This window comes from Scyliorhinus torazame, chromosome 8 (genome assembly GCF_047496885.1).
Source record: "Scyliorhinus torazame isolate Kashiwa2021f chromosome 8, sScyTor2.1, whole genome shotgun sequence".
NCBI classification, from domain to species: domain Eukaryota; kingdom Metazoa; phylum Chordata; class Chondrichthyes; order Carcharhiniformes; family Scyliorhinidae; genus Scyliorhinus; species Scyliorhinus torazame.
In genome coordinates this window covers 234,951,601-234,972,365 of record NC_092714.1, presented here as the reverse complement: position 1 = coordinate 234,972,365, position 20,765 = coordinate 234,951,601, and the positions used below count along the sequence as shown (strand labels likewise).

General features: G+C 44.2%; 1 protein-coding gene across 2 annotated transcripts in view; it reads right to left on the bottom strand.

Moving 5' to 3' along the window:
• Positions 1-18,900, bottom strand: part of rgs19 (regulator of G protein signaling 19) — a 169,271-nt gene extending 150,371 nt beyond the window's left edge. The window contains exon 1 of one of the 2 annotated variants that reach the window (XM_072514955.1): positions 18,763-18,900. In XM_072514955.1, the coding sequence (XP_072371056.1) occupies positions 18,763-18,812 (50 nt within the window). In that variant the 5' untranslated portion in view covers positions 18,813-18,900. The remainder of the gene's footprint in view (positions 1-18,762) is intronic. The other variant, XM_072514954.1, reaches the window with a different exon arrangement.
• Positions 18,901-20,765: the final 1,865 nt, after the last annotated feature.

Here is a 20,765-nt window from a genome sequence, read left to right as displayed (position 1 = left end):
TGCATTTTACATTTTGGCTGGAAATTGATGTTAGCAATATTAGCTGATAATACGCAATGAGTAGAATAGCCTCTTTGTGTATCGGAAATTTCTATGGTCCTACAAATGCATTAAAGACTTACATGATAATATTATGCCACAGAATTTCCAGGTTAATATTCTGAAAGTAGTCACATCAAAATCATGGAATGAATACGACATCGAGGAGGCTATTTGACCCATCAATTCTGTGCTGGCTTCTGCAAGAGCAATTCAGTTAGTCCTCTTCTCACCATTCCCCCTGCAAATTCTCCCCCTGCAAGTATGTATCTAACTTCCTTTTGAAAGCCACGATTGAATCTCCCTCTACTTGTCTTTTGGACAGTGCATTCCAGGTCATGACCTGCTCTGCAAAAAAGATATTTCTCTAAAGATATTTGCGTTTAGTTATTTTGCCAGTCACCTTAAATCTGTGCTTCTGAGGGCATTGCGTCCGACTTGTACCAGCGAATAGCTAAAGAGGAGTTGAGTTCACTGGAGGGGGTGAAGGCAAAATGGGTCGAGGAATTGGGGCTGATACTGGAGGAAGAGGTGTGAAGTGAGGCGCTGAGGAGGGTGATTGTGACATCGTCCTCCGCAATACTGAGCCTTATTCAGTTGAAGGTGGTGTTTCAAGTGTACTGCACTAAAGAGAGGATGAGCTGTTTATTCGAAGGGGTTTGGAGGATGGGTGTGGGCACTACTTGTGCGTGGCACTGTACACACATATTCTGGTATTGTCCCAATCTGGTGGGGTTCTGGAGGTCCTTTTTTGCCATCATGTCAGTGATCCTGAATGTGGAATTGTAACCCTGCCCAGTGGCAGCGATTTTCGGGGTCTCTGATGTGCCGGAACTGTGGATGGGGGCAGGGGCGGATGTCCTAGACTTCACTTCGTTGGTGGCACGGAGGCGGATCATATTGGGCTGGAGGTTGGCGACACAGCCGAGTGCTTCATCGTAGCTAGGGGAGTTGATGGAGTGTTTGCACCTCGAGAAAGTCAAATACACAGTGCTGGGGTCGATTGAGGGATACTGTCGAAGATGGCAGCCGTTTATAGTGTACTTTAGTGAATTGGTCACTGTTAGCTGTTGGGGGCAGGGGGTGTAGGGGGTGGCTTGGTAGGGGAGGGTTGTTCGCCTTCTGTGAGATTAGTTTTGTTGGATTGGAAAGGGGGTGGGGGTTGGTATTGACATGTGAGAGTACCTTTAAGAAATGGGTGTTTATAAATGGGTATGTATATAAATATCTGTAGTGGGAGTACCTTTAAGAAATGGGTGTTTATTACTGCAGTGATGTCAGAGAGTGGGTGGAGAAGGGTTGTCAGCTTTTTACTTTCATTTTAGGTTGTTTGCTGCAGGGTGTGTTTTAGTTTCGTTTTCAGAGCTGGATAGCTGCAGTCACAGCCAGAGGGGGTATTAGTCTCTCTCTGTAATCTAAAAACTGTAAATCGATCCTTTGGTGATTTAAACTAATAACTGCTCTCAGTAGTAACTTTAACCTGATGTGCTTCTGTTAAAAGTTATTTTTTAAGTCTTATGGATGTTAAAAGGACAGCTTAGGGATTACTTAGTGTTGTATTCTTTGGGGGGTGTATTTGAATTAATGGTTGCTAAGATCTTCACTGTATGGTTTAAAAAGGTTAACTTGAGTTCATAGAATAAACATTGTTTTGCTTTAAAAAATACTTTTCCATTTCTGCTGTACCACACCTGTAGAGTGGGCCATGTGCTCCCCATACCACAATCTATTAAAAGTTGTGGGTCAGGTGAACTCCCTGATACACTTTGGGGTTCTCTAAACCCTGGCCCATAACAGTATTTTGTAAAAAATGTTGGTTTATGCCTTTTGTAACTTCTGTATAAAATGTTGTAAACATCAATAAAAAGCTTTCCCCCAAAAAAACTGCGCCTGTTTTCTAGACCCTGCTGCAACAAGAGCAGTTTCTATATACATTATCCAGACAACACATGATTTTGAATACCTCGATTAAGTCCCCACTCAACTTTCCCAGCTTCAGCAAGAAGAATCCCACCTTCTCCAATCTATCTAACTTTGTTTCAAATATACTTGAAATTACAGGGAGCTATCTTTCCCTCAGCTCATTTTTAATAAAAGAACATGTGTGATGAAAAAGCATGCAAATCACTTTGTACTCCTGTCTTTTTTGGCTAAGGTTAGTGTTGAGTGGAAGATATATCCCCCAGGTGATTTGTTTACACAACTTAACTGTTTGATTTTACAGCTATCTCAGACATTATAGCCACTGCATACCATATTTAATAGGTCACAATTTTGTTCGGACAAAGATGTTAATAATACACTTTTTTACTTAGATAAAGACAATTATAACCTAAGAACTATAAGAACTAGGAGCAGGAGTAGGCCATCTGGCCCCTCGAGCCTGCTCCACCATTCAATGAGATCATGGCTGATCTTTTGTGGACTCAGCTCCATTTTCCGGCCCGAACAGCATAACCCTTAATCCCTTTATTCTTCAAAAAACTTTCTATCTTTATCTTAAAAACATTTAATGAAGGAGCCTCAACTGCTTCACTGGGCAAGGAATTCCATAGATTCACAACCCTTTGGGTGAAGAAGTTCCTCCTAAACTCAGTCCTAAATCTACTTCCCCTTATTTTGAGGCTATGCCCCCTAGTTCTGCTTTCACCCGCCAGTGGAAACAACCTGCCCGCATCTATCCTATCTATTCCCTTCATAATTTTATATGTTTCTTTAAGATCCCCTCTCATCCTTCTAAATTCCAACGAGTACAGTCCCAGTCTACTCAACCTCTCCTTGTAATCCAACCCCTTCAGCTCTGGGATTAACCTAGTGAATCTCCTCTGCACACCTTCCAGTGCCAGTATGTCCTTTCTCAGGTAAGGAGACCAAAACTGAACACAATACTCCAGGTGTGGCCTCACCTTATACAATTGCCGCATAACCTCCCTAGTCTTAAACTCCATCCCTCTAGCAATGAAGGACAAAATTCCATTTGCCTTCTTAATCACCTGTTGCACCAGTAAACCAACTTTTTGCGACTCATGCACTAGCACACCCAGGTCTCTCTGCACAGCAGCATGTTTTAATATTTTATCATTTAAATAATAATCCCTTTTGCTGTTATTCCTACCAAAATGGATAACCTCACATTTCTCAACATTGTATTTCCATCTGCCAGCCCCTAGCCCATTAGCTTAACCTATCCAAATCCCTCTGCAGACTTCCAGTATCCTCTGCACTTTTTGCTTTACCACTCATCTTAGTGTCGTCTGCAAACTTGGACACATTGCACTTGGTCCCCAACTCCAAATCAACTATGTAAATTGTGAACAATTGTGGGCCCAACACTGATCCCTGAGGGACACCACTAGCAACTGATTGCCAACCAGAGAAACACCCATTAATCCCCACTTTTTGCTTTCTATTAATTAACCAATCCTCTATCCATGCTACTACTTTATCCTTACTGCCATGCATCTTTATCTTATGCAGCAACCTTTTGTGTGGCACCTTGTCAAAGGCTTTCTGGAAATTCAGATATACCACATCCATTGGCTCCCTGTTATCTACCGCACTGGTAATGTCCTCAGAAAATTCCATTAAATTAGTTAGGCATGACCTGCCCTTTATGAACCCATGCTGTGTCTGCCCAATGGGACAATATCCATCCAGATGCCTCGCTATTTTTTCCTTGATGATAGATTCCAGCATCTTCCCTGCAACTGAAGTTAAGCCCACTGGCCTATAATTACCCGCTTTCTGCCTACCTCCTTTTTTAAACAGTGGTGTCATGTTTGCTCATTTCCAATCCGCCGGGACTACCCCAGAGTCTAGTGAATTTTGGTAAATTATCACTAGTGCATTTGTAATTTCCCTAGCCATCTCTTTTAGCACTCTGGGATGCATTCCATCAGGGCCAGGAGACTTGTCTACCTTTAGCCCCATTAGTTTGCCCATCACTACCTTCTTAGTGATAACAATCATCTCAAGGTCCTCACCTGTCATAGCCTCATTTCTATCAGTCACTGGCATGTTATTTGTGTCTTCCACTGTGAAGAACTAGACCCAGAAAACCTGTTCAGTTCCTCAGTCATTTCCTCATCTCCCATTATTAAATCTCCCTTCTCATCCTCTGATGGACCAATATTTACCTTAGCCACTCTTTTTTGTTGTATATATTTGTAGAAACTTTTACTATCTGTTTTTATATTCTGAGCAAGTTTACTCTCATAATCTATCTGCTCTATGAGGATTTAAGTTTACCGCACTTCCTGATTACCAAAGGGAACACTTCCTGTTCTGAAATTAGAAAAGCATTTGCAAACTTGAAAGACCCATAATTACAATTTGCCAGCTCAGAAAATGACACCAGAATGTATTGCCACCATTGTGATGCTATTATTTTTATCTTAAGATTGCAATTAAATTAACCATTTTACTGATTTAAAATGTGTACAGAGTTCTATCACTTGGATTATGAACACAGATCTAATCATTGCCCACTAATACAGTATCTACCATATTACGGTGCTTCCAGAGAGAGATTCAACAGATTTTTAATGCATCCTTCAAGTACACGGAATAAGGAAGATGGGCATTAACAAAATCAAACACAGAGGCTTTTATTCACTGATAAAGCAAGATGTAAATTAGAAGACGTCCTACAATCACCATACAGTTTGCGAGATTTTTGAGACATTACGCATAATCTTCAAGATGCAGCAGGCAAGGGATTCTATTACTGGCATTACAGGAACTCGTTTTTTTCTGAATTCATTGACCATTTTGTGAGAAATCAGAGAAAATTCACTTTGCAATGTTTGCATATTGATCAAAAGAAATTTCCTACTCATGTGTTTTACATATTAATGTAAGAAGTTCTATCAATATTTTAAATAATTTACTTATTATTGCACTGAATTTCTGTCCCACTTGCAATTTCAAACACCATTAGGAAGGGCAGGCATGAATCTCTTCCACCCTGCCATGTCATGGAGATACATCTGGAAGAGCTCCTGGGCTTTCCTGTGAACCTCTTCTGATCTGAAAAACCTCCCTCAAGCTGTCATTACCCTGAAGCCTGGAACCAAACCCTGGAACTCAATGAAGAGTGGCAAGCAAGGGAAGGCACCGAGCATTTGTAAAAATGAGGTGCCGACTTGGCAAACCTAAGAGACAGCATTACATGCCTAAATGGCGGAAGCAGCAAGAGAAAGACAAAGCTAAGCGACCCCAACACCAATGGATAAAATCAAAGCTCTACAGTTCTGTCACATCCAGTCATGAATGGTGGTGGGCAATTAAACAACTCACTGGAGGAGGAGGCTCCACACATATCTCCATCCTCAATGATGGGGGAGCCCAGCACATCAATGCAACAGAACAGGTTGAAGCATTTGCACCCATCTTCAGTCAAAATTACTGATTGGATGATCACTCTTGGCCTCCAACATCACAGATGCCAGAATTCAACCAATTTGATTCACTCCATGTAAGGATGAAGGGGTTTCTCACCCTGCCACCCAAAGGGTCAGTGGAAGACACATGGCTGCCAATAGCCCGCAGCCATTTAAGGCCCCAAGGAGTGCTGATTGGCTAGAGACAGGACTTCTGCCCCTCACTCAGGAGAAAGTCCCTGCCTGCCAACTCTCTAGTCTCAGCAGCTCCAGAAACTGCAGTGGACAGGTCTGGGACTGCAAACATGCCTTGTGTGGGAAGAAAGCACATGATGTAAAAAAGGGGCTATGGTAGGAGGTGAGCCCGAACCTCCCATTCCTATCCGAGGCCTGAGCAGGGTTACTTTCCAGCCTTCTCCCTTCCCTAAAACTCCTCCCACCACTCTGAAAATTGGAGCTGGGAGGGAAATGGCTGTTAGGTGGAAATTAATTGACCACTCGATTGGAACAAGGGCAGGTGGTCTTCACCAGTCCCACCATAAAATTGTGGAGAGGTCAGGGCGGGTGGGATCCTAGTGGGACGGCAATCCAAGGAATTGTATGTGCACCACACCACCCTACCTCCATCACTTGCAAACCCTTTTGCAAAGGGATGTAAAATCCATGTGTTAGAAAGAAATGGCTGATACACTGGATACGGCAAAGACTTTAGCCCCTGACAACATTCTGACAGCAGGAGTAAGAACCTGTATCTCTCTCCTGTTCCTCGCAGCCCCCAGCAGCGCTTCAAGCAAGGCACCTTTGATCATTGTGCATCTATTTCCGTGCATCTATTTGCACATCTTTTCTTTACTTGCCTCCAACTCCAAACTCTTCCAAGGGCTGGCCCTTTAAAAGCTATGGTTGAACTTGAGCCATGCATTTTGTCATCATGCCCAATGTCATGAAATTGATGCCAAAGCTAGAAGTACAATGCTAATAAGCTGGGTGTTTAAAAGCTCTTCTGACAGATGCACTAAACTTTCTTCTGAGTTTCCCATGTTTTGTAACCACAGAGGTACAGAGAAACTGGTTGTGTATTATACAAGTCACCATTTACACAATGTACACAGGTCCCAGTCGGGACTTCTTTGCTCGGCTTCCATTCGGGCCGAGCTTTTACAACAGTGTCTGTTGCTCCACTAATGGGAGCCTCGCCCCTCAGCTGGGAAGCTCATGCTCGAGACTCACGGGCAGATTAGTTGGTCCGAACCGTAGATCTCATGTGGGTTAGAACATCCCTCCCCTCAAAAAACCCAAAGACTCCTCCGCAGAAGGTGGAGTAGGAAGGCGCCTCCTCTTTTTATGCCTGCGGCTGCGCATCGGGCACTTGTGGAGCTGGATCAGGCGATGTGTATCTAGATGGCGATCGCCGCTTCCTCGCTGATCGTCGTGGTTGGATGATTACTGGTGGTTGCTCGTCAGTCTGTTCACCGTCAGAAACCTCTGATGCATTGGTCTCCATGTTGGAGTTGAATTCCTTGACCTCCCTCATCCAGGCGTCATGTCCCCCTTTGGGTAACGCCCTCGAAAGTGCTGGTGCCAGGACTGTCTGAGTCGTAGCTAGCTCCTCTGGATTTGTTTTTCCTACAATTGGCCTCCTCGTACGGAGATGATCCAGATGCATCTGGTTCTCCCATATATGTGGTCAATCTTGCATCAATATCCCGTAACTGCAGACATTATACTTCTGATTTGATCTTCTCAAATGTTTGCTGCTGATGACTAAGACGTCGGCTCCCATGGTTAATTCCATTACGTGCGGAGTCTGCACGTTCTCGCCGTGTCTGCGTGGGGTTCCTCCAGGTACTCCAGTTTATTCTCACAAGTCCTAAAAGACGTGCTTGTTAGGTGAATAGGACCATCTGAATTCTCCCTCAGTGTACCCAAACAGGTGCCGGAGTGTGGCGAATAGGGGATTTTCACAGTATCTTCATTGCAGTGTTAATGCAAGCCTACTTGTGACACCAATAAAGATTATTATTATTATTATTTTACATCCATTGGACAGGCAGACAGGGCCTCAGTTTAACATTTCATCCAAAAGCCTGCACCTCCAACTATGCAGCAGCCCCTCAGTACTCCAATGACGTGACAGCCTTGAATGATATGCTTCTATTCTTGAATGCACAACATTCTGACTCTGAGGTGAAAATGTTACCAACTGAACTACAGCTGACACCATAAAATGCCAAACTCGTGACACAAATTCCATTATTTTTCCCTGACATTCACTATTTCAGGTTAAATCAGGATATTCACAATCAGCACATTTAATTTAATCCAGAGCTGAGCAACTAACACATATTGTTTCTATCGCAGGGACACCCTACTTCTATCGCTGATTACATTTCCCTCTCTGCTGCAAAAACCTTCATCTAGATGTTTGTTACCTAATCAAATTATTCAAATGCTATCCTGGATAAGATCATTCTCTACTTTTCATAAATCTCTTCTGCTCAAATACCATCCTTCATGAAGTCCTACTTACACATGACTCTTGTCCTTTCTGGCCTACATTGGATGCTGGTCTCTTCTCTTCTCAATCTTCAGTTTAAATTCCTTTCGTGTTCCTACCCTTGCTCCCTCTTTAACCTCCTCCAAATGTACAGTTGGAACCCCCCTACCCCACAATTCTCCATCTAGACTCCTGTGTAATCCATTGACAGCTGTGTCTTCAGCCATCCACACTTCACAAACCTGGCTTCATTCCTTAAACTTCCTTCTCCTTGAAATACCCTTTAAATCACATCTCTTTGATCAAGTACTTGGTCATCAGTTTAATATCTTTTTTGGCTGAGCATGCAGTTTTTCTGAATACTCTTCTGTGAAGTACCTTGGGACTTTTTCCATGTTAATGGCACTGTATAAATGCAAGTTATTGTGGTGGTGTTCTTGTTGCTGTACATTCTCTCCCTGGGTTTTAACAGCGATAATCTTGCATAGAAAACTATCGTTGGCCTGAACTTTACTATTCTGACCAAGGGCTGGATTTTCCCATATTAAAGAGCCTCTCCGCGATGGCAGAAATGGTGGATGAGCCTAGAAATCTGAACTTGAGCTTCCCAACAAGGTATTTCCTATCATCGCAGGGGCAGGAATGGAGTGGGGCCTGGGTTGACACATGAGCAGTTTACAGAGGCCGCTAGCCATTTCAATCACCAGCTACCTCCACTAAAGTGAGAATTTGGTAAGCCAGGAGTGTGAAAACCAACATGTGTAGGTCAGAAAAGGTGACAGGATGTCTAAGCTTGATGGATTCATTTAGATAGCCAGGATACCCCTTTGGATCTGGTCCTGGTACACCTTTAGTGAAGGTTAGATGCCCTTTGTAGTGAGTCACGTGCTCTTTGTAATTGTTAAAAGTAGGCATAAATATGCATATAAATTGCATAAACTGATTACTGTCATGTTCATTTTAATTGCCAACAAACCTGACAAAATCAGCTGTCAGAAGCACCTCGCAGAACGACCAGTCCAAGGGAGCTGCCAGAAGTGTCAAGAGACCCTGTCAAGACTGTCAAGAGGACCTATAAAAAGCAACTGTCAAAGGGAACCCACAAGCTATCAAGTCATTCAAAATTTCTGGCCTTTAAATTAAAAAAGAAATCTAGAGTGTTAAAGAAAATGCTTCCTTTTGGTCCGGGGGCACAGGTTGTTGTGGAGACTTCCAGTAATAAACAAAGGTGTTTATTGATGAAAGACAAAGGCAGTTAGATAACAGGAAAAGAATACCATACAACAGGAATTTTACACTTCAGCTCCCAGGTCCACACTGCCCGGATCCTGCTCCCAGGGCCCCCTTGCAAACTTCCCATTGGCCAGGGTTCGTGCACTCATGCGCGATTTGCCCCGAGACGGTCACTTGGTCCATGGAGTCCTCCCTCTTAAAGGGGCCACGCTACCACAACCCTCTCCCCATAAGTCCCTTAACAGACTACCCCAAAACCGTGTTCAAAATTTACAGTGGTTAATAGGGACAGCCAAGGAAAGAGAGTCCATCAAAACGTCAATCAGGCAACCTGGCCATTCCCAGGGGTGAAGGATGGCAGAAAGCAGCAAAGATTGTTGCATTTAACAAGGGTTGCACTGTGGTACTGGTTCTTCAATGGTTAGCTTAGTTAGCTGGACAACTGGCTCATGATACAGAGCGCGGCCAACGGTGCGGGTTCAATCCCCATATCGGCTGAGGTTATGCCTCCCTGCCAACCCAGCACCACACCCAGCAGCCTTCTCACTCGTTCTTGGGCCACAGCCTGAATCACATTTCAGCCTGCCTCCCCACTGCAATTAAAATTCCAACTTCCAGGTCTCTTTTGCCCAGGTCGGCTGCGCGGAGTCAGGAAAGGTCCTGAATCTGCGCTCCCAACCCAGGAGTAGAAATCAAGGCCTAAATATCCGAGCATTGTGTGAACTTTTTAACTGTTTCACCACTTTATCTAAACAAGTGTCCAGACGTGTCTGCCAAAACTCCCCAAGTTCTTTTCTCAATCTCCTTGTACTAAATTATCTATGTCATCGTCTGCACCTCCGATCTCCAACAGGTGATGAACGTACAGAAAACTCAAATCAATTGGGGATGGGGTAACTTTATATGGTGCAGTTTTGCTGATGGCTGAAGACATTAATGTATTAGAAGCAGATTCTACCACAAGTTCTGCAAAATCACTATTTCAAGCTCCTACATTATTTGTGCTGAATTCATAGGACTATCAGATAGATAGAAGAAGACTATTTTTAAAGACATTTACATTGTTAAACTTCAAGGCACCTAGTAATAAATAAAGCATGAATAAGAAAAAGGTTAATTTATTTGTCTAACAAACTGGTTCAATGTAGCAAAATCTCAGAGTGAATAGCAAACATTAAAATGTACTATAAACACTTCAATATTCTGTGCTTCAAAAAGAAACATTAAAAATGTATACATAGCCATGTAATGGGATTTAAGGTAACTTGAGTGTGTTGTTTGTAGAATTTGCCACAGTTACATAGAATTCTTCACATTCTGTTAACTTCAATTCATCCAAAACATTATTGCTAGTTTCCTGTCCTGCATCAAAACCAACTTACCCAGTCATTATTCCTGTCCCATTCATTATTCCTGTCCTTCTGACTTACATTGGCTCCTGATTCCTCAAGAGATCCAATTTAAAATCCTGATCCTTTTGTTTCAAAATCCCTTCATGATTTTGACTTGCCCCATTTCTGCAACACCTCTAGCCCTACGAAACCCCAGAACTCTCCATTCATCCTGTTCATCCCCCTCCCATTGCTCCACAAAGGCCACTGTGCTTTTGGCCACCTGGGCTTCAAATTCTAGAATTCACTCGCTAGACCCCTTCATCTCCAAATCCTTGTGCCTCATGCAAACCCATGTTGGAGTTCCAAATTGATACTAAGCATGTTCTTACATTAACCTGTTTCCATACCTTTAACATGTTTATTTTTGAGACACAAAATAAATTACATTACTAGGGAATGATTTAGAGTGACTTTAATGGGTAATATGACTTCCATTTTTCAAATATCAAACATAGAATGATTCGACCTCTATTGTACTTTATACAATATAATTCACCTAAAGCCTATAATAATATTCTCAGTTTTCTGTTACTTTTGTGATACTCTAGCCCTTAATTATACTCAGTATGTGAGATACTATACTTTAAACTGATTGGAAAGTTAATTTAAAATAAAGGAAATATTAATGACAAGATATTATTATGTTAATATTCAAAAGTGTTCATTTGTGACATACCTCTGTTTGTAATTTTAACAATGATGTTGGTTCATTTATTTGATTTTTTAAATTGATTAATGAGATGTGAAAGTCACTGGCACAGCCAGCATTTATTGCCCATCCCTGATTGTCCTTAATGTTGGTAGACAGCCACCTTCTCAAAATGTTGCAGTCCATGATGTGAAGGTACTTGCACGGCGCTTTTAGGTAGTGAGATCCAGTGATGATGAAGGGAGATGAGATATTTCCAAATCAGGGTGAAGTTTAACTTGAAACAAACCTGCAGTTGATGGTGTTCCCAGTTGCCTGCTGCTATTGTCCTTCCTTCCGGGAAGAGGCTATGGGTTTGGGAGCTGCAGTCAAAGAAGCTTTGGTGAGTTTCTGCAACATGTCTTGTAGGAGAAATGCACTGATACCACTCTGAGCTAGTGGTGGAGCGAGTGAATATGTAAGGTGGTGGATGGACTTTACAATAAAACTGGGTTGGATAGAATCCAACTTTGAGTGTTGCTGGAGTCATGCTCATCCAGACAAGTAAAATATTCCATCACACTCCTGCCTTGTAAATTGGGAGTCAGGAGGTGAGATGCTTACTGCAGAATATCCAGTCTCTTATCTGTTCTTGTAGGCAGAGTAGTTTTGTAGTTGGTCAACTGGTCAATTGTCACCCGCAGGATGTTGATGGTGGGGGATTTGATGATGGCAGAACCAATGAATGTCAAGGAGAGATGATAACATTCTCTCTTGTGATGATAGTTGTTTCCTGACACTCGAGTAGCAGAAATGTTACTTGTCATCTCTCAGCCAAAGCCTGAAAATTGTCCAGATCTTTGCGCATGTGGGCATGAACTGCTTCGCTATTGGAACAAATTGTAAATGACACTGAACACTGCTATTATCATTAAAAAATCCCACTTCTAACCTTATGATGGAGGGAAGGCCATTGAAAAAGCAGCTGAAGGTAATTAGCCTAGTAGAACCTGCTCTGAGAAATTCCCACAGCAATGCTCTTGGCAGAGCTCACTGACCTTCTATAATCACAACCATTCCTTTGTGGTAGTTGTGATTCTAACCAGTGGAGAGTTTTCCCCTTCACTCCCATTGGCTTCAATTTTATTTGGGCTCCTTAATGCCACATCCGGTCAAATACTGCATTGATGTCAAGCCAGTCCTCCAGAATTTTCCATGTTTAGATCAAGATTGTAATGAGGTCTGGGGCCAAGTGGGTCTTTACGAAAATCAAATTGAACATCTGTGAACTGGCTATTGGGGAATAAGAATAAGTATCGCTTAATAGCAGTGTTGCCAACAACTATCACTTTGCTGAGGATTGAGTGCAAGCTGATGCAGTGGTAACTGGTCGGATTGGATTTGACCTCCTTTACATAGACAAGAGATAGCTAGGCAACCTTGCACTTTATTGCATTGATGCCAGTTTTGCATTTGCACTGGAAAAGCCTTCGCAGAGGTGCAACTAGTTTTGGAGCACCCAATCTTCAGCACTACTGTCAGGATGCTGTTGCGGCGCATAGCCTTTGCTCTATTTTCTATATTTAACCGCTACCAGATATCACACAAAGTGAATCAAATTAGTTGAAGACCCTGTGACATCTGTGCTGATGGGAAAGTCAAGAAGAGGCTTGGATGGAAGATCCATGAAGTATTCCCACTGGAGGGGCTGGTTTAGCACACTGGGCTAAATCGCTGGCTTTTAAAGCAGACCAAGGCAGGCCAGCAGCACGGTTCAATTCCCGTACCAGCCTCCCTGAATAGGTGCCAGAATGTGGCGACTAGGGGCTTTTCACAGTAACTTCATTTGAAGCCTACTTTGACAATAAGCGTTTTTCATTTCATTTCATATTTGTAGCTGAAACGGTATTCAAATGCTCCTGCCTTGCCTTTTGTGCTGATGTGCTGGGCTCTGCCATAACTGAATAATAATAATGTTCATGGACCCTCCTCTTCCTCCTCCTCTTTATATTAGTTGCTTAATTTTCCAGCACCATTCACGCATAGATGTGGCAGAACTGCACAGCTTTTGTCCGATCTATTGGCTGTGTGATAACTTAGTTCCACCCATACCATGCTGACTTCGCTGATTAATATGCATATTTCTTATGCTGTAGCTTCAGCAGTTTGACACCTTATTTTTAGTTGTATTGTTACTTCTGGCATGCTCTTCCACACTCCACATTGAACCATGGTTGTTCCCCAGACTTGATGATAATGGGAGAATAAGAGATACGCCAAATCATGTGGCTGCAGATTGCAGTTAGCAATTAATCCCTCTGATTAACATCCCTCTGATGAAATCAATAGCAGAATATTATATGAATACATGAAGTGCTTCTCTGTTAATATAGTAAACAATAGTGTCTCACATTAATTGAATATTTTCTGGACTCTCCTTCGTAAAATATGAAATTGGCATTAATACACAATAGTTACTGAAATGTGCATTGCATCATTTGTTCACTTCAAAAATTATACATATTTTAAGAACCTGGAAGGAGCATGACAGAATTAAATTTGAAGCCATATTTTAGCAGTGCTGATCAGGAGTTAACATTTCATTCATCATGTTTGATGAATGAAATGCTACCAACAGACATATTGAATTCTTTCAATGTCTGGTATTTTCAGGTGTTTCGAACAATGCCGGGAGAATCCCGAATGCATAACTGATTCTTCATGAAATGAATGAGCCCTGATTAGTCAAGATGAGCTCTCAAGACCTTCATCATTAGTGCATATACATTACACAATTCACCAATGAGATTACTACTTGTGCAACAAATGTATTAGAAAACAAAAACTAAAATTTTGCACATTGAATAATTGTACAAATTATTTAGTACAGGGCTACGATATTGCATACAGATGCAATTTGCATACTGATGCAATATGGGGATGGTTTAGCACAGTGGGCTAAACAGCTGGCTTGTAATGCAGAACAAGGCCAGCAGCGCGGGTACAATTCCCGTGCCTCCCCGAACAGGCGCCGGAATGTGGCAACTAGGGGCTTTTCACAGTAACTTCATTGAAGCCTACTTGTGCCAATAAGCGATTATTATTATTAATTTTGCCATCATTCTGTCTATCTGCCCTGGCCCCTTCATTAATCAAACCATATAAAATGCCGATTCAGGGGAACCATAGATTTGAGCCAGGGAAATGGGATGGAAATTTTCTGAGATGGGAGGAGAAAGGAATTAGGACACTAAAAGATTTGTTTCTTGGGGGTCGTTTTGCGGGATTGAAGGAGCTGGGAGCGAAGTATGGGCTGGAGCAGGGGGAAATATTTAGATACATGCATCGGCGTAGGCTGGGAGGGCTGAAGGGCCTGTTCCTGTGCTGCAGTTTTCTTTGTTCTTTATTTGAATGCAGGTTCGAGACTTTGCCAGAAAGGAGATACAGAGATTCCCAGTAGAGCCAACTTCCACATTGCTGGAGGAGCTGCTGACGACAGGGGGACTGGAGAAGGGGGTAGTGTCGGCGGTTTACGGGGATATTTTGGAGGAGGAGAAGGCACCACTAGAAGGGATCAAGGCAAAGTGGGAGGAAGAGTTGGGAGAGGGTATGGAGGAGGGGTTCTGGTGTGAGGTGCTGCGGAGGGTGAACGCCTCCACCTCGTGTGCGAGGTTGGGGCTGATACAGCTGAAGGTGGTGTATAGAGCGCACCTTACAAGGACGAGGATGAGCCGGCTCTTTGAGGGAGTAGAAGATGTATGTGAACGTTGCGGGGGGTCCCCTGCAAATCACGTTCTTATGTTTTGGTCCTGTCCAAAGCTGGAGGATTAATGGAAAAAGGTGTTTAGGGTAAGCTCTAAAGTGGCGCACGTGAAACTGGACCCGGGCCCTCGGGAGGCCAAATTCGTGGTGTCGGACCAGCCGGGGTTGGAAACGGGCGCGGAGGCAGTTGGCGTAGCATTCGCCTCGTTGATCACCCGAAGGCGGATCCTGTTAGGGTGGAGATCAACCTCTCCACCCTGTGCCCTGGCATGGCGGGGAGACCTGCTGGAATTCTTGACGCTTGAAAAGGTCAAATTTGAACTGAGGGGAAGGATGGAGGCATTCTACAATTCATGGGCATTATTTATTATGCACTTTCGAGAATTGGGTCACATCGAACATTAGGGGGGTTGGGGGACTGTATGTGTTAATGGTGACTATGGGTGATTCCTGATTCCTCTTTGTCATTTGTTTATGTTAACATGCGGGCTAATGTTTGGGGGTTTGGTGGGAGGATGGGACCGTTGTTATTGATATGGGGATTGACATTACAATCGTTACTGATTATTGTTTATTGTTGGGTGTAAATTTGGGAGACAATGTGACAAAGGCGAATACAACTTTTTTTTTAAAAAGAGAATTTTTTAAAAATCAAACCATATAGCAAAGTCAATACAAATGCAGGGAACATAAATGTAGATTAGAGCACATCCATTATCCACTTTAAACTGCTCCAGCCTAAACTAATGTTTGGTTCCCTCCTTGGACCATTTTGCACACAAATATGAGGTGGTGTATTTTTCTGGAATATTGATTATGTTTGCGATGAAATGAACTTTATTAGATTTACAAAGAATTGGTTAGAATATGATAAGAAATGTTACCAAAAAGTAAAAAGTTCAACTGCTGGAAGTCTAAAGAAAGAGCAGAAAGTACTGGCAACATTTAACATGTCAGGCAGTTAATTGGTTTGTTCCTTCCACAGATTCTGCCTGTCCTTTTGATAAAATGGTTATTAACTTTAAAATGTATTTAGAACATAGAAAAATACAGCACAGAACAGGCCTTTCGGCCCACGATGTTGTGCCAAACCTTTGTCCTAGATTAAGAACAAATTAATCTACACCCCATCATTCTACCGTAATCCATGTACCTACCCAATAGCCGCTTGAAGGTTCCTAATGTTTCCGACTCAACTACTTCCACAGGCAGTGCATTCCATGCCCCCACTACTCTCTGGGTAAAGAACCTACCTCTGACATCCCCCCTATATCTTCCACCATTCACCTTAAATTTATTCTTGGGGGATTTTTCTGTCTATTTTTATTTAATGGACATTATGAAAGAAATTGGCTTGAATACATTTCTGAGCCCAAATACATTCATTGCATGGTGGCACAATGGTTAGTACTGCTGCTGTGACCCATGTTTGATTCCAACCTTGTGTGACTGTCTGTGTGGAGTTTGCACTTTCTCCCTGTGTCTGCTTGGGTTTCCTCCGGGCACGCTGGTTTCCTCCCACAGTACAAAGATGTGCACATGGGTGGATTTGCCCCTTAGTGTCCAAAAGGTGAGGTGGGGTTACTGGGATAGAGTGGGGGTATGAGCCTAGGTAGGGTGCTCTTTCGGAGTGTCGATGCAGACTCAATGGGCCGAATGGCTCCCTTCTGCACTGTAGTGATTCAACGTAATTTCAGGTAAACCCAGTCAATAATTCAGGATACTACTGTATAATGATAAAGTCTTTTCAATTCCCTATATTCATTCAGTTCTCTTCCAGTGTTTGGTTTGCTAACTTCTTTATGACAGTTTCCTAAAGGTCATGACGTTTCGACACAAATATTCAATAGGAAGTAAAAAGTCAGAAAAGTGGAGTAGAGAAAACATCTTAAACAACTCAAGATTATGTTCAGCTTACAAAAATGGTCTTCACGCATAGTGGGATTGAAGTTTTATGTTTTAGAACGGAGAGTGTATTAGAGTTCAGTGTCTCTTTCCTCACAACAATGTTCCACACCAATGCTGTCATTCTTTGTTGAGAGGTGGCCAATATAACCGCGTGGTTATTGGCTTCCCCAACAGCTTTACTGAGACAATATGCATCTTTAGTTTGCCACAATGATCAAATTCAAAACATACAATAGCACTCTTGACCACCTATCCTTGAACGGCACTCATGCCCATGGGGATTTAATTGATCTGTGACAAGAATAAATGGTGTACCTGCATTCTGCTAACCACTTCTCCAGACCCACTACACCGTAAGCATTACCTGGAGTTTCATCCCTCTGCAGCCTGGCATCACATGTTGTGTTAAACATGTGCACATACTGTATTATTATATTGCTCCTGTGCATTTCGTAAATAACAAGGCCTATAGTAATTCCTTATATAGACATGAAAATCACCATCGTTCCCAAGGGCCAAGGCTGCTCTCCCCTTTTGAGAGAGAGCTGACTAGCGGTGATTTAACCTGAGGGTCACCACACCTCAGACGAGGGCAAGGTTGAGCCATCATAAATAACCCCAGCCGGTACTGGAATTGAACCCGCGCTGTTGGGTGTCCCTCCCTCCGCATCACGAACCAGCCAACCGAGCTAACATATCGACAACAGTGAACAACCTCTTTAAAAGAAAGATGCTTGTGCAACATTTGCTCGGCCCGGAGAGCAATGCACCAGACATGCTATTCGTCAGCAAAATTGAATGCAGTACATTATCAAGCTCCACTCGTTTGGATACCCTCTAATGAATACTGAGTAAGTTCGTGAACATTGAGAAGCGGCTGTGTATAAATCTGTAGCCGTGGGAATCTGGAAGGATGAAAAAAGTGCTTTGCAGAATCTGAGCGGAGAACTGCAATTCCCCCCTCCCTCCCGTGACAATGCTCCCATTTCCCCACCTCGCCAGCACCAGCAGTCGGCCCATGCCCCCCGCCAAATCCACCTCCCCGGTGGCGGGTGCCCGAGGCGAACCCCGTTTCTTCGTGCACCGGTGTCTAAAGGTAGCGCGACACGAGCCGAGGAAAGGCGCTAGGAGCTACCAGGTAATCTTGACAAGTGGACACTTGTGCAGAGCTGGTGAAGACCACCCCCGCGTCAGACTGTGGTGGTAGGAGCGGGGGGGGGGGGGGGAAGAGAGCGTCGAGGCTGAGGTGTGAATGCAAATCGACGGCGAGTGTGAGCTGGAGCCTTGAATCCAGCAGCAGCCACAGGTGGCTGTGTCAGAACTGACAGGAGGGGGGTGGAGAAAGGTCACAGGTGCCGCAACTTCTCTTCCCCCACCACCCTCCTTCAAACCTGCCCACTGAAAGGAAACGAGAGCCGAACCGAGTTGCCCTGAAAGAAGTGCGTGACAAGACAGAAAGAGAGAGGTTGGCAGAGGGGTCACGACTTTAAGCCCCTCGGTCTGTCCCTGCCCGGGAGCAGCCAGGCCACTTCTGCATTTTTACGGTGCAACACGGGTTGGCAAGAAGTGTTTGAACCGGCGGGCGACAGTAATCCGCCAAACGCCACGAGAAGGTAACAAATGCAACACCACCCTCTCGCCCCCACGACAATACTGCAATCTCTGGAGAGAGCAAAAAAAAAGGCAAAACAGGGGGACGCATCGGATGGTTTGAAATTTGCCCAGGGAAGGTTGCACATGACTAAAGGACGGCGATTTGTCAGATCGTGTTGGGGATGCGGGAGCCCCGAGTCACATCTCCCCAGGCTCAAACTGACAGCTTCCCAAATCCCTCTGTGTGTCTGTGTGGGTGGACTGTGTTTTTTTTTTAAAAAAACAATAAAACAAATACCAGGAAGAAAAGGCGAAGCCAATACTCACGGCGTGTCATTAAAATTCTGTGTGTTGCTGTTTCCTTTTCTAAAGCACATCCGTTTGAGGGTTTATTTTCCCCCCTCTTGTTGAAGTCAGATCGACACCCAGTGCGGCTGGCGGCGGTGGACAGGCTGCGCATGCGTTTCCAGGCGCTACACTTGGCCGCACTTTGTGAGGAGGCTGAGAGACTCCAGCAAGCTCCCGCCCTCAGCCCAGCCCGACCTGGCCCAGCCCAGCCCGCCCTGCCTCAGCAACACCCCTCCCTCCCGCACCAAACCCAATCTCCCTGTCCCCATCTCTCTCCAGGGGGGGGTGTATTCTGTCGTCATTCTTTAAGGGGCAAGATTGTCCCGGGGGCGGGGTGGGGGGGAACTGATTCCACAGGAATATTCCAGCCTGGGCGATCGGTGCCTATCTTCAGACAGAAGCGAAAGCCGGATTTGAGTTCAACTCAGGCAGCTGGTGTTGTGGAAGTTTTTTTTTTGTTGTCGTTGCCCCCGCCACCCGCAAAATCCTCGGCCATAAAGGCGCCGTTTTAAAATCTCCATCCTTTCGCGCGTGTTTGACAACGCACCGATCCCCTATTTACCCCCCACCCACGGTGTGCGCCCGGAGAACCTCACCTCACCCCTGCGGGGTTTGCCAACATTTATTTAAAAATAAACGATGTCAAAGCTACTACTCCCCCACAGCCCGTCCAGCAATGTATAAATCTGACAGTAGTTATTGGCATAGCGCGGGGGGGGGGGGGGGGTGCTCTGGAACTTGTACTCGGCGAGCAAAGAACAAAGAAAAATTACAGCACAGGAACAGGCCCTTCGGCCCTCCAAGCCTGACCAGATCCTCTATCTAAAACCGTCGCCTATTTTCTAAGGATCTGTATCCCTCTGCTCCCTGCCCATTCATGTATCTGTCTAGATACATCTTAAATGACGCTATCGTGCCCGCCTCTACCACCTCCGCCGGCAATGCGTTTCAGGCACCCACCACCCTCTGCGTAAAGAACTTTCCACGCATATCTCCCTTAAACTTTTCCCCTCTTACCTTGAACTCGTGACCCCTAGTAATTGAGTCCCCCACTCTGGGAAAAAGCTTCTTGCTATCAACCCTGTCTATACCTCTCATGATTTTGTAGACCTCAATGAGGCCCCCCCTCAACCTCTGTCTTTCTAACAAAAATAATCCTAATCTACTCAACCTCTCTTCATAGCTAGCGCCCTCCATACCAGGCAACATCCTGGCGAACCTCCTCTGCACCTTCTCCAAAGCATCCACATCGTTTTGGTAATGTGGCGACCAGAACTACACGCAGTATTCCAAATGTGGCTGAACCAAAGTCTTATACAACTGTAACATGACCTGCCAACTCTTGTACTCAACACTCCTTCCGATGAAGTAAAGAATGCCGTATGCCTTCTTGACCACTCTATCGACCTGCGCAGTCACCTTCAGGGTACAATGGACCTGAACACCCAGATCTCTCTCTGTACATCAATTTTCCGCAGGGTTTTTTTATTTACCGTATAGTTCGCTCTTGAATTGGATCTTCCAAAATGCATCACCTCGCATTTGCCCGGATTGAACTCCATCTGCCATTTCTCCGCCCAACTCTCCAATCTATCTATATTCTGCTGTATTCTCTGACAGTCCCCTTCACTATCTGCTACTCCACCAATCTTAGTGTCATCTGAAAACTTGCTCATCAGACCACCTATACCTTCCTCCAGATCATGTATGTATATCACAAACAACAGTGGTCCCAGCACGGATCCCTGTGGAACACCACTGGTCACAGTTCTCCATTTTGAGAAACTCCCTTCCACTACTACTCTCTGTCTCCTGTTGCCCAGCCAGTTCTTTATCCATCTAGCTAGTACACCCTGGACCCCATGAGACTTCACTTTCTCCATCAGCCTACCATGGGGAACCTTATCAAAGCCTTACTGAAGTCCATGCATATGACATCTACAGCCCTTCCCTCATCAATCAACTTTGTCACTTCCTCAAAG